The sequence below is a fragment of the Pan paniscus genome, chromosome 13, assembly GCF_029289425.2.
Source record: "Pan paniscus chromosome 13, NHGRI_mPanPan1-v2.0_pri, whole genome shotgun sequence".
Taxonomy (NCBI): Eukaryota; Metazoa; Chordata; class Mammalia; order Primates; family Hominidae; genus Pan; species Pan paniscus.
This window is the reverse complement of record NC_073262.2, coordinates 135798726-135813142: the sequence shown is the minus strand read 5'-3', so window position 1 is coordinate 135813142 and position 14417 is coordinate 135798726. Positions and strand designations below refer to the sequence as shown.

General features: G+C 52.5%; 1 protein-coding gene across 2 annotated transcripts in view; it reads right to left on the bottom strand.

The window, feature by feature from the left end:
- Nucleotides 1-2716: 2716 nt before the first annotated feature.
- Nucleotides 2717-14417, bottom strand: part of INPP5D (inositol polyphosphate-5-phosphatase D) — a 148968-nt gene continuing 137267 nt past the window's right edge. For both annotated transcript variants that reach the window (XM_003813132.4, XM_008965726.4), the window contains exons 25-27: nucleotides 12090-12371; nucleotides 5928-6519; nucleotides 2717-3914 (exon numbers count right to left, since the gene is read on the bottom strand). In XM_003813132.4, the coding sequence (XP_003813180.1) occupies nucleotides 3912-3914; nucleotides 5928-6519; nucleotides 12090-12371 (877 nt within the window). In that variant the 3' untranslated portion in view covers nucleotides 2717-3911. The remainder of the gene's footprint in view (nucleotides 3915-5927; nucleotides 6520-12089; nucleotides 12372-14417) is intronic.

Genomic DNA, 14417 nt, shown 5'->3' with positions numbered 1-14417 from the left:
GCCTTGTTTATGAATTTGTGCTCTTGCCTTTACCTCTGCTTTGGACGTTCCTGCATCCCCAAAGCTCTTCTATTTGCATCTTTTCCAATGCTGTGCACGGTGCCCTCCCTCACTGCCTTGTCTCGAAGGATGAGGGAACGGGATAACACTCACTGAACCCCTACAGCAGGGCCAGGCGCCGAGCCAGGGGCTTTGCAGAGATGAGCTCAGTGAATCTTCGACAACCACACCAGGTAGCCTTCTTTCCATTGTACAGATGAGGAGATTGAGGCTCAGAAAAGCTAAGAAACCTGTGCAAGATTATAGTTTTAGGAAATAAAAGACATTTAAGCCCCATTCTATCTGTTCACATAGTCCAGGATCCCTCCCACCCATGGCCTCCCTCAATAGAAGCACTGACCCCCACGGCCCAGTGCACGCCATCAACATGTATGGTCAAGTGCATGGAGGAAGAGCATGAGCTGGGTATGCCTGCTGTGAGATTAGTCACTGGTAAGCCTAGTGGTTCGGTCTGCTGTGACCTGAGAGAGAACTCACCAGTGCAGGCCAGCCAGCCTGTCAGAAAATAACAAGAAACTAGATTGCCTATACCTAGACTCAACCTCCCAGTGCGTTCCCTGGGTGGTTCAGATTTCCCAAAATGGGACCTTCGTGGGTGGCAGTGTCTGTGGGGGTGAGACCACACATTTGCATTATAAAGGGTCTCTGTCAGAGTGAAGGCTGGGAGCTGAGTTTGCTGCCTTGCAGAAAGCTTCTGGGCCTTCCCATAGCTGGGTCTCCATGGAAATTTGTTTGCCAAGAGAAAGGAGCTATTTTAAGGACATGCAAAGATGAGAACCTGGTAGGCTGGAACTAGGGAAGGTAGCTGTGGGAGAGAGCTTTTCTGAATGACTCACTAATTTCTCTCCTATCCGGGTGGGGAAAATGGTGTGGAAAAAGAATGGAAATGCAGGAAGGAGGAGGAGCCCGTGGCTGACTCTGTCCCTGCAGGTGGCACTGGCTGCAGGCGCTGCCCTCCAGGCTGTGGGGGGGCAGGGGGGGGCTGCGGTGGAGGCGCTGGGAAGAGCGCTGCTAGAGACTGTCCATCATGAGGGTAACACCTTCCTGTCGGCACAAACTCTGCTGCTCTCAACCAGCCTTCATAGCATCAAGCAGAGAAGGAAAAAAATTACCTCTGAAAAGGAACAGTGACTGTAGCAGCATCTGCAATCTCAGAGGGCGGTGAAATTCATCCTAGGAATGGAGCACTTTGATGAGGAGAGCTGGCTAATTGACCTGCCTTCTTGATTAGGGAGCCTGGTGTAGGTGAATTACTTGGAGGTGAATTACGTAGGTGATAAGGAGGTGGGGATGTCTGGGTTCTCCCTCTGCCAGAAGGGGGAAACTGGGTGTTTGGAACGCCTAGAATTGTCAGGAAAGGAGAGACAGGAGAGAGACCTGGTCAAGGTGGAACCCAGATGATCACGGCAGCAAAAAGCCTAGGGAGAAAGTGGTCCGGGACCTCTCGGGGTGGGTGCAGGGTAGAGAGATGGAAAAGGCAAGGATGAAAATTCTTGCATTCCACAGCGTTTCCTGTTCTGAGCACCAGGTGGGCCTCAGCTGTCCGACCACGTGCAATCAAAGCCAGGTCCTCACAGCAGCCCTGGGTTTGACTGTGGTGGGGGCACTGCATTTGCTTGAGTGACTGGAACCCAGAGCAGGTGAGGGGGAGCATGATGTATGCCCCAAACAGTTGCTCTCCTACCCGTATCTCCTGGGAACCCACAGAAATGCCGGGGAGCGCCTAGACATCCATCCTAAGTGGGCATGGGGCCTTGGGCTTGACATTCTCCCTGTGGGTGAGCAGATGATGGCACTTGTGTAGCAGGCCAGCGCACCCCAGCAGCCAGTGGGTTCCCCAGGGACCATGGGCATCCATGCCTGGGTCCTCAGCTCTGGTGATGGGGGCTGGGAGACTAAAGAATGTCTGGGTGTCTCCAGCTCTCTCTCCACTGTGGCCCTTGGTCTGTTGAGTCAGAGGCTGGGGCCTGGGACTTAGGTCAGGTTCTACATGGACACCAGGCAGTGAGCCTGCAGGGCGGGGACACCTGAGTGGGGGTAGGGAGCCATGGTCCCAGCAGGCACTCAGTCCTGCCCCTGCTGGGCTCCAGGTGCCACTGAGGCGTGGGAGTGAATGGTTTGCTTGGAGGCTGCCAAAGACACGGCTCCAGGCAGGGCCTGGAGCCCAGGCCTGGTGTCTGTGAGCAGAAGCAGAGGCCAGGCAGCCCAAGGTGGGGCAGAGGCACCGTGGAAGTGGCCCCCACTGTGCCTCTGGGCCAGGGTCTACTCCCTGACCTGGGAACCCATGACCTGGGGAGTGTTGACGTGTGTTTTTTTGTCACCGCAGCTTAAGTGGTGAAAACTTATAAAAGCTTGGAGGAACTTGTGGGCTGCAGGACAGCAGGTTTGGAGGGGATGCTCATGGCCTCTGGGTGGCCGCAGGGAGCTTGGAGTGCCAGGAAGATGTGTGGGTGGAAGGAAGGAAGGAGTGCGGTTTACTCCTGTTCCTAGTCCAGGACCAGCTTCAAACTGGCTCTATGGTGTCCCATCTGGTCAGGGCAACACCATCCATCACCACCATGAACCCTTAACTGCCTCAGTTGTGCCCTGTGCAGGCCCTGCCATCTAGAAGGATATCTATGGCTCCGAATGTCAGGAAAAACGCCACACACACAGCTGAGTGAGAAAGGCACAATTTATTGGTTACGCAGACTTCCATCATGGGAATGTGGGGTGCATTCCCTTCTGCGTTCACACACACCGCTGGATTTAGCTCCCTACATTAATTCTGCTATGTTGAAAAAGCAACATAAGGAAAGACATCACCCATCTATTCTCCTAATAACCAAGGAAGCAGAGCTGAAAGCCACAGAGATAGGAAGAAAAGGCTGCACTATTTCAAGAGCCTGGAACCAAGAGGCCCACCCTCCCTGGCAGCCAGGCTGGAGAGCACGGCTTTCGGGAGCAACAGCAAAGACTCTTCTACCAGCACGATGGAATACATGTTGGGGGGCTTGGCTTAACTGTGGCTGGTGATGGCTGCCCACCTCGAGGAGGGCACAGGGAACCTGGCACAAGCCTTGGCATCTCTAGCCCAGGCTGAGGCCAGATCTCTCCACTGGAGAATAGGAGCTGATTTCCTGCTCCTTCCAACCAAAGAACTGAGAAGCCAGGTAGATCCCTGCTCTCAGCCCAGCGATGCCGGAACCCGCGGGACTTTAGCTAAAGCAGCTTGTGTCACTGAAGCTGGACAGAACAGGCTTCTTGTACCCTAAACAAGCTACCCAGACTCTTCAGCTCCTTAAGGCCGAGCGCTTGTCTCACTCCAGGAGGGCACTGGGCTTCTTAATGCTTTCACCCCTCCGAACACACACCGTTTTAAACTGGTGGGTTTGGGCACGTGGTTTTAAGTGGCTAGAGCCTCAGCTCTCGAGGTCATCCTGATATGACGAATGTTCGTAAAGCACTTAGCACAGCACTTGGCACATCATGAGTGTTCGATCCATGTGGCCATTATTATTATTAATATTATTATTATCTATATCTCCACCCTCGAATCGGCGCTGCAGTTCCTTTCTTCAGAATGGCGCCCTCAACAAGGCACTGGGGTCCCAAGTACCAAGAGCGAGCTGGGGACCCAGACTGTTTGTTGCCCGTCTGGTGTGCGTTTTTCTTCCAGCCTCAGCACTTGGTGCTAAGTCTCACAGGCAGTGAACTCTGTGGGCCACACAGAAGCTAGGCCCTTTCCTGAAAACACAAAGCCTTGCATAGGAAGCTGGGCAGGAGGAGCCAGCAGGAGGTCACAGGAGAGGGTCCAGTGGCTTCACGCCGTTCCTCTGGGCTCCCGACTCAGTGGCAGCTCACTGAGGGCTTCACTGTGGGACAAGAACAGAAGGGCTGTCAGGGCTCATTCTCACCAGGCCATGTTGAACTAAGTGGCCCTGGTCCCTGCATGCTGTGGGCTAGGCCAGGCTTCCTTTAACATGTAGCTGAGAAGAGCCAGCACTCACTGTTCTAAGTACTTTACCTGCTTATTTAAAAAAATTGTTTTTTAGAAATGGGGTCTTACTCTGTTGCCTAGTCTGGAGTGCAGTGGTGCAATCATAGCTCACTGCAGCCTTGAATTCTTGGGCTCCAGCTAGCCTCATGCCTCAGCCTCCCCAGTAGCTAGGACTACAGGTGCATAGCACCACACCCAGGTACGTACCATATATATATATACATATATATATATATATAAAATATATACACATATGTAATATGTATAGTATATATATATGAAATGATATGTAATGGATATCAATGTAAATACATAAATATAAATATATAATTTCTATATAGATGATAATACATGGTAATAATACATAATAGCCTACAATGCAATTCTCCTTCTAAGTCTATGAGGCAGGTACTATTAACAGCCCCTTTTTACAGATGGGTAAACTGAGGCTCAAGGCACAGAGCCAGGAAGTGGGAGGGCTGGGATTCAAATCCAACATAGCCTGACTCTGCAGTCTGTTCTCTTTTTTGAGATGGAGTCTCACTCTGTCACCCAGGCTGGAGTGCAGTGTTGCGATCTCGGTTCACTGCAACCTCCGCCTCCTGGGTTCAAGCAATTCTCCTGTCTCAGCCTCCCGAGTAGTTGGGATTACAGGTGGACACCACAATGCCCAGCTAATTTTTGTATTTTTAATAGAGACAGGGTTTCACCATATTGGTTAGGCTGGTCTCAAACTCCTGACCTCAGGTGATCCATCCACCTCGGCCTCCCAAAATGCTGGGATTACAGGCATGAGCCACCACGCCCGGCCTGGAGTCTGTTCTTAATCACTGTTAGTTTTGCTCAAAAAATTTTTTATTTTACATGAAGGAGAGGGAAAGTGTGCTGAATTCTCCAAAATATTGGGAAATTTTCAAGTATGAATGCGACTTAATAATAACAATGAGGCTGGGTGCAGTGGCTCATGCCTGTAATCCCAGAACTTTGGGAGGCCCAGGCAGGCAGATCACCTGAGGTCAGGAGTTCGAGACCAGCCTGGCCAACATGGTGAAATCCCATCTCTACTAAAAATACAAAAATTAGCCAGGCATGGTGGCAGGTGCCTGTAATCCCAGCCACTCGGGAGGCTGAGACAGGAGAATCGCTTGAACCCAGGAGGCGGAGGTTGCAGTGAGCTGAGATCACACCACTGGACTCTAGCCTGGGCAACAAAGAGTGAAACTCCGTTGTTGTTTTTTAATTTTTTTTTTTTTTTTTTTTTTTTGAGACGGAGTCTTGCTTTGTCACCAGGCTGGAGTGCAGTGGCGCAATCTCGGCTCACCACAACCTCTGCCTTCCAGGTTCAAGCGATTCCCCTGCCTCAGCCTCCCAAGTAGCTGGGACTACAGGCGTGTGCCACCATGCCCGGGTAATTTTTTGTATTTTAGTAGAGACGGGGTTTCACCATGTTGGCCAGGATGGTCTCGATCTCCTGACCTCGTGATCCACTGTGCCTGGCGAAACTCAGTTGCAAAACAAATTTATAATAACAATGAGATATAAATGATTTAAGCTCCTTTTCTTTATGGAATCAGTCCTCTGGGACTGACACTAGACTAAGTTTATCCACAGCCCTGACTTTCTTCCTTTTAACAACTGCTGCAGAGGCAATGCAGGGTCAGGGATGTGTGGGACAGGCAGACCTGGGTTCAAATCCTGACTCTCCCTTCTCATGGAGCAGTTCCCAGGACCATCACTCGCATGTGTGCACATGCATGTGTTCACACATGCACGCACATATGCATGCGTGCACACACACATGCACACACATATGCATAGGTACACACATACGCACTCACGCATGCACACACACACAAATGCACACGAACCCACGTGTGGCGCAGCCCACCTGCATGGCAGTCCTGCCTAGAGGCCCTGGTGGCCCCTCCTCCGGCCGGTGCTTGCCGTGATGCGGGAGCTCGGTGTTGTCGCGGTAGTCGCGGCCCTTGGAGTGCTGGAGGTGCAGCACCGCCGGGCTCTTGACTGGCAGCGGCGGCCGCGGCGTCGGGGTGGGCGGGGTCTGCTGGTTGATTTCCGATCTGGAAGGCTTGATGGGCCTCTTGGCCGGCACCGGGGCCTGGGAGCTGACCGGGGTCTTGGGCTTCCCTTGGCTCTTGTCCCCGCCGGCCGCCCTGCCCTCGGCAGAGGATGAGCACGTGAAGGAGCGCAGCCGGGGCGCGGGCACCTGCTTGCCGGGCCCCTCGCCGCGATCAGCCTCCTGGGCTTTGGTGAGCACGATGCTGGGCGACAAGATGCCGGGTTCCGGGCAGGGCGGGGGTTCCTTCCGCGGCATTTTGGGGGATTCCTGGTCCTTCCTGGGAGCAGGCTTAGGGAAGGAACTCAGGGACCCATACAGGGGGTTCTCAAACATCTCGGGCTTCATCAGCGGCAGGTCCTCCTGAGGCAGCGTGTCCCCTGCGTTCTTCCCCAGGTCACTGGGCCTAGAGCCAGGGACAGAGCAGGGAAGACACATGTCCAGGGGAGAAGACATGGGAGCATGGCTGCTTAATGGCTCTGGGTCTTTCTTTGGGGTGATACAAATGTTTCTGAACTAGATAGAGACGTGTAACATTGCAAATTTACTGAATGGCACCAAATTGTTTTGTCTTGTTTTGTTTTAGAGACAGAGTCTCGCTCTGTCACCCAGGCTGGAGTGCAGTGGTGTGATCATGGCTCACTGCTGCCTCAACCTCTTGGGCTCAAGCAGTCCTTCCCCTCAGCCTCCCAAGTAGCTGAGACTACTTGGGAGTAGCTGGGAGTAGCTAGGAGTAGCTGGACATTGCTGGGAGTAGCAATGCCTCCAGGCCTGGCTAATTTTTTAGTTTTGTTTTATTTTGTAGAGATGGGGAGTCTCACTATATTGCCCAGGCTGGTCTTGAACTCTTCGCTTCAAGCAGTCCTCTCACTTTGGCCTCCCAAAGTGCTGGGATTACACGCATAAGCCACTGTGCCCAGCCTAGCAAACTGTTCATTTTGAAATGGTTAATTTTATGTTGAGTGAATTTCACCTCAAGTGAAAAAAAGGAAGAGGAAACAGTACTGTGTTCATCATACGTTGTCCTCAAAGACAGCCTCAGTTCTGGCCTGGGACCTTTTCCACTACAAAACCTGTTCACATCAGAGCATCTGTGAGCAAGGGGCATGGCACTGGAGGATTTGTGGGAGAAATGAAGTGAGAACTTACATGGCACCTCAGTATCAACCCCTCATCCTCATCAGATGAGCCTGCTCTCCACAGCCCCTTCCCACCTCCCCAGTCAACAGGCCTCCTTTCCCGGTTCCTCCCATCCCCACCCCGCAGCCTCTCCTCTGACTCCAGCAATTCTGCTCCGACCCAGCATTTGCATGACCGCTCAGGAAGGCGATCACACCTCCTCCTCAGGAACCACTTGTGCTACTTGAGGGTGAAAGCTCAAGAGGCTCCATCTACCAAACTCATGTGTGAGACACTTTCCCAGGCACAGCAACACAGCCACAAACGAGGACAGAATCTGAGCTCAGGGGGCCCGACATCCCCATTAACACAGTGTCCTTCCCAGCCACATGAAGTCCTCTCCCTGGAAGCCTCTCCTAACTCACAGTGGAAGGAACATGTGGTGGCTGTGGTGCAAGTCAGAGGGAACTTGGACACTTGCGAGTACTGGGGAAGCCAAGGCCGGTAGCTAGAAGAAAGGCCCACTCAACTCATGGGCAGGGGAAGCCTCCTGTGTTGTGACCCAAAGTAGGCAAGTGCTGCCTTTGCTTGTTTGTGTTCTGATTTATCACTGCTCTGACTGGAGGTGATTTCCTGCTGAGCAAACTATGAGAACGAGAAATGGGAACACATTTTACTTCCTGACTAGCAGCAGAATCTCCCAGGGGAGTGTTCTGGGTTCTGCTTTCTACAAAAAAGGAAGCTATCGTGAAGAAATTGTGGATCGCTGGGAACCCACTGAGCTGTTGAGGCTGTTGCGCCTGTTACTGATGGGATGTGCACTGAGAAGCTGCTCACAGGCACTCAACAGTGACTCTTTGGGGAGCAGGTGTGGGCTCAGGGGACAAAGGCGGGATGTCGTCCTCACACAGGTGCCGGTGAGAAGCCAAGGAGCTCCAGGGAGGCTGGCCTCCGGGACACACCAAAGGGAGCCTGACTGTGCACTTGGGGGTGTTGCCCATTAATTTTTGGAAACACCTTAGAGCAGGTGCATACATAGAAATGCTGGGGCCTCAAACAAGGACTTTGGAAAGGCACCCCTCCATGTGCAGCCCTCTTCTGACCCCCGTGTGGACCCTCAAAGGCCGTTGCTGTGAGTTAGTCAAGGGAAGAGGGCACAGGAGGGTGCAACTGGCATGGTCACAAGTTTTCAGATGAAGGAGCAAGAAGTCCTGACCTCTGACCACCCTCTCTCAGGGGCTGAGATGGGAGGAGGGGGCTGACTTCAGAGAACTGGGGGCAGGACCAGGAAGAGCCCTGGGTGCAAGCCCTTTTGTGATTCTAAAGCTCACTCCTCTGGGAAAAGAGCAGCAAGATAGAGACCAGGGAAGCCTTCCCTCTAAGAGGAGGCTTCTGTTGCACTTAGAGAGGGGAAGCTTGGTGGGGCAGGCAGGGAAGACTGGGGAAAACCATGAAAAACTCAAAAGTAAGTCTTATTCCCCTGACCAAAGGTAACAAGAAATTGACTCCTATAGCAGGCCACAGTTGTTGAATAAGGGAACCGATATCTAGGGGACGAGTTGATTCCTGCAGCAAATGACTGTATTTCTCAGATTCAGGAGACGAGTCTCATCTCCAAAGCAGCTAAGCACTGGCCAGGGGCTGAGAAGAGTCCCCTTCCTAATTGCACAGCTTCGATCTGGGGTCACCAGTTGTCCTTGCTTACGCAGGACTGAAGGGTTTCCTGAGATGTGGGACTTTCAGTGCTAAAACTGGGACAGTACTTGGCAAACCGGGAAGGTCAGTCCCTGCACTTGGGTCTGGGTGATGGTGGGGAAACACTGATGGTGCTTGTAACACCCCCTTCCACAGCCTTTGCTCTGGCTGAGCCTGGGACCTGGAGCAGCGGAAAGGGATGAGTCAGGTGTGCGAGCTGCAGGGCTCCAGGCTCCAAGCGCCTCCTTGGTGAGCAGTGAGTTAGAAGCGCACCCTGGGGGCCCCTTGCCCGTGGATGGCAGCCTGTCTGCAGCTGTCACCATGGGGCTGTGGGGAGCATGCTCCCACCAAGCTGTGTGCTCATTGTTATGCACCAAGATCCATTCGCTTTGGGAGCTGAAAAGCATTCACTTACACAAATAATCATGCTCCTTTTTCTTTCTGGTTGCTTAGAGCTCCATTTCCTGGGGTCTCCAAAGAGGTGGCCACACAGGCACCTTGATACCCACTGAATAGTGCCTTTTGTCCTCATATTTCCAGGGCAGGAAACTGAGGCTGTTTCTCCTCCCTCCAAGTTTCTTAGGGAATGACCAGGGTCTGACACCCTATCAACAAACTCTGTACAGAGGCAGAGAGAGAGACAGCTGAGCTGAGCTTCAGGGCTATCCTGTCCTGTCCTTTTCTCTCTCTCTTCCTGACTTCCTCTCATCTATTTATTTATTTATTTATTTTGAGACGGAGTCTTGCTCTGTCACCCAGGCTAAAGTGCAGTGGCATGACCTCAGCTCACTGCAACCTCCGCCTCCCAGGTTCAAGCGATTCTCGTGTCTCAGAGACTCCTGAGTAGCTGGGATTACAGGCGTGGGCCACTACGCCTGGCTGATTTTTGTATTTTTAGTAGAGATGGGGTTTCACCGTGTTGGTCAGGCTGGTCTCAAACTCCTGACCTCAAGTGATCTGCCCACCTTGGCTTCCCAAAGTGCTGGGATTACAGGCGTGAGCCACCGCGCCTGGCCTATCCGTTTCTTAGAGCATATCTCGCATATTTTGAGAAATGAGACTGTCAACAGCTCCTCCATCCAGAGGAAGACCCCAGGTCAGGCCTGAGAAGGGTGGAGCTGGAGGGGGCTGGAGGACAGTGTGATGGAGAACACCCCGCTGCTGGCTCTGCCCCATGTGGCGGACAGCACCCAAGTCCTCATGGAAAAAAGATGAAGAAAAAACCAGTGTTAGAGGAAGAGAGGCTGAGAGTGAACCCCTGAGGTTATGATAAGCCAGCAAAGAGCCTCAAGGGAAGACAGTGCTCATGCTATCTTGCCCATCTTAAATCGTTGGTAATTGGGCCTGCACTTTCACGTCTGTCTGTCATCCTGTGGCTACTAGAAACATGTAGAGCTCCCCACTTGTGTATCCATGAGGTGCCCATGGTTGGCTCTGCTCTGTTCCAGCAGCACCAGAGAGCGTCTGTGCCTTTGGGAAGTGCTGAGCCCGTTCCTCGGCTGCCTAGCCCGGTCTCCTATCTGGCTTCCATTCTTCTGCCTGAACCAGTTCTAGACTCAGATCAGTTTTCTCCACCGTCCGGGGCTTCCCCAGAGTTTCAGGGCCGGGCCTCCTCTCTCTGCAGGCTGGCTGCCCTGCCTTTTACATCCCTAGTTCCAGTTTCTAACTAAGTGTCCCCTACAGGAGAGACTAGGAAGCTGCTTATAGAACGGGGAACCTCATGGTTGAGAAAAAAGAGGGGAACTGGAGGGTGCGAGCAGGCTCTACATGGAAACTCCCACCCTGTTCCACAGGGCCCTCTAGGGAGCGGGAGACGCCCAAAGGTTAACTAGCTCTAGAAACATTTTTTTTCTTTTCTTTTGAGATGGAGTCTCGCTTTGTCGCCCAGGCTGGAGGGCAGTGGTGTGATCTCAGCTCACTGCAACCTCTGCCTCCCGGGTTCAAGTGATTCTCCTGCCTCAGCCTCCCGAGTAGCTGGGACTACAGGTGCGTGCCAGCACATCTAGCTAATTTTTTGTATTTTTAGTAGAGATGGGGTTTTACTATGTTAGCCAGGATGGTCTTGATCTCCTGACCTCGAGATCTGTCTGCCTCAGCCTCCCAAAGTGTTGGGATTACAGGCGTGAACCACCGCACCCGGCCATTTTTTTTTGAGACGGAGTCTCACTCTGTCACCCAGGCTGGAGTGCACTGGTGCAATCTTGGCTCACTGCAACCTCTGCCTCCTGGGTTCAAGCGATTCTCCTGCCTCAGCCTCTTCAGCAGCTGGGATTACAGGCATGCACCACCATACCCGGCATTTTTATGGAGTCTCGTTCTGTTGCCCAGGCTGGAGTGCAGTGGTGCAATCTTGGCTCACTGCAACCTCTGCCTCCTGGGCTCAAGCGATTCTCCTGCCTCAGCTAGGATTACAGGTGTGAGCCACCGTGCCTGGCTAATTTTTGTATTTTCAGTAGAGACGGGGTTTCACCACGTTGGCCAGGCTGGACTCGAACTCTTAACCTCAAGTGATCCACCCACCTCAGCCTCCCAAAGTGCTGGGATTACAGGCGTGAGCCACTGTGCCCGGCCGAAATTTGTTGTTTTTTGAGACGGAGTTTCAGTCTTGTTGCCCAGGCTGGAGTGCAGTGGCGCAATCTCGGCGCACCGCAACCTCCACCTCCTGGGTTCAAACAATTCTCCTGCCTCAGCCTCCTGAGTAGCTGGGATTATAGGCAGGCACCACCACCCCCGGCTAATTTTGTATTTTTAGTAGAGATGGGGTTTTTCCATGTTGGTCAGGCTGGTCTCGAACTCCCGATCTCAGGTGATCCACCCGCTTTGGCCTCCCAAAGTGCTGGGATTACAGGCGTGAGCCGCCATGCCCGGCCCGAAACATGTTTTTTGATATGTATATAGTTTTTATAGGAGGTTCATTTTCTTGGCAATATCTTTACACATTTTTACCCTTTAAAAAGCAATCGAGTTGCACTAACAGGTTAGGACATGGAAGACTCCACATACATGTCAGGGGCCTGCTGTGTTCAGGCCCCAGGGATAAGTCATGAGCCAAGTGGACACAAATTGTGGCCCTTATGAGGCTTCCGTTCTAGGGTGAAAGCCCAAAGCCCAGGGCGCTTTCATAAGGAGGGAGGGAGCCGTCTTAATGAAGAGGATGCTCACCTTGACTCCTGTGTCCTGGCGGGGAGACCCCGGTTTGCTGTTGAGGGTAAAAACTTCTTGGGTGATATGGGCGGCTGGCCGGGAGGTGTCGGGGGACTTTCTCCCCTGCAGGGCCCCAGCGGGGAATCCTTGGGCGGCTGGTCGTAGCTCCAGGCTGTGGGCTGCTGGTCAGGGGACAAGGTCTGCTTCACGTGCAGGGGCATTGGTGGCCCAAAGGGCCCCACTCCCATGTAGTTGGGGTTGATGATTTCAGTGATGCTGGAGCCACTGCACGGAGGGGCCCTGCAGGGAGGACATGGAGTCACATCTCAGGGGTCCCTTCCCTTCTCGGGGTCAGCACCAGCCCAAGGAAAGTGTCCTCTGATAACCCTAGGGCTCTCTCGAGCTCTCCTCAACTCCTTCACCTCTTGGGCAGTGATCCATTCATTCATTCATCTATCCATGCAACACCGTGGTTACTGAGGGCCTCGTAAGCACCCGGCCCCAGGCCGGGAGGAGGGAATATGGCTGTGAGTGAGGCAGCCATGGTCTCTGTTCTTATGGAACTCACTTTTTTTTTTTTTCCACTTAATGAATAGTAAATATATTTTCTTTCTTTTTTTTTTTTTTTCTTTCTTTTTTTTTATTATACTTTAAGTTTTAGGGTACATGTGCACATTTGGAAACCATCATTCTCAGTAAACTATCGCAAGAACAAAAAACCAAACACCGCATATTCTCACTCATAGGTGGGAATTGAACAATGAGATCACATGGAACTCACTTTTGATGGGAGAGAAAAACAAGCTCAGTGACACAGAGACACGGTATTGATGTAGTGCTGAAGTCTGAGAATAACAAGGGGCAGAGATGGGGACTAGTGAAGTGTTGGGACCAACTGGGCATTGGGTGACCCCAGGAGGCCCCATCTGAGGAGGTGGTCTTTCAGCTGAGATAAGAAGATAAGCAGATAAGAGAGAAAGAAGGGGAGAGTGTTCTCGGCAGTGGTAAGAGTACATGCAAAGGCCTCCAGGTGAGAGGGGCTTGGCCTGTTCCTGGATGGTCCGAAGGCTGGTGAGCAGGTGCAGAGGATGGAATGAGAAGCTGGCAAGGCTGGCAGGGCAGAGAGATGGTGGGGGGGGTAGCCTGGGTGGCAGGAAGGAGGGGATTTTCAGGGCAGACTCCAGCAGGGGTTCCTCTGGAACACATCAGCCCACACATTTGTGTGTGCAGCGTCAGCATAGAGACAGCCATGTGCATATTTAGAAAAATGAGTGTGAGGTCACAGAGATCAAGGTTGGAGCCTGGAATGGGGGGCAATCAGCTTAAAGCTATGGAGGGGATGGCCCAGACCCAGGCAAGGTGGCCCCAACAGACACACTGCACGCTGCCACTGTGTCAGGCACCGGCCTCCTGAGAACTGAGTTCTGAGTGTATAGGCTGTCAGGGATACTCCACAGCTCCCATGTGCTCTGCCAGCCTGGTTCCAAGCTGTACCTTGTTCCCATCCACCACTGCCTGCTTCAGAAATAAATGCTCGTTCTTATGCTAGTCAAAATGGAAAAGAATTTGTTTCCCTACACTGATCCTGATTCTGGAACCCAGTAGACACTTCAGAGCCAGGATGCATTTGCTGATGGGATTATCATGGGAGGGAAAGAGGGAAAGGGGATGCTTGTGTGCCCACGGCTGTGAACATCGGAAGCTGGAAGTGGATCAGGGAATGTGCTAGAGATGAGAATTCCTGTGTGCAGCGGGGGTGGCTGGGGTGAGGGCAAGGGTTGGTGGGGATGAGTTGTGGGGAAGGGAGGGAGGAGAGGAACAAGCTGTGTCTGCTGCTGGCATGGTTCTGCCTCCTCGGCTGGTGAGCCGGCAAAGAGACCAGAACTTGATTCTGGATCTCGGAGACCACATCGGTGAGTTAGGGCAGCCCTGCTACCAAGGACGTCTGTATTCTGGTAATACAGACTTTAACATCTGTACTATTCTCAGTTCAGTGTCTGCCAAGAGCAACCAGTGTGCATTTTCCCCCGGTGATTTTTCTCACTAGTGGATAGGGTGGGGTTTGGTGGCCACAGATCCCATGATTGCTGGTGTCCTCTGTCCCACAGGAGACACAGCCACCATTTGTAGACTTGGAATCTCTCCATTGTCTCCGCAGTCACTTCTTCATGCACTAGGCCGCAAGTTCCTAAGTCAGGGACTGCACTGAATTTGCCTTGATTTCTCTAGAACTGGACACATCATAGGGACTCAACAAATGTTAGCTGAGTCAGACTGAACTTTCTGTCACATTAGAATTTCCCCAGCTTTGTCACAGTCACACCAACCTCTCCAGCGGTCAACAGA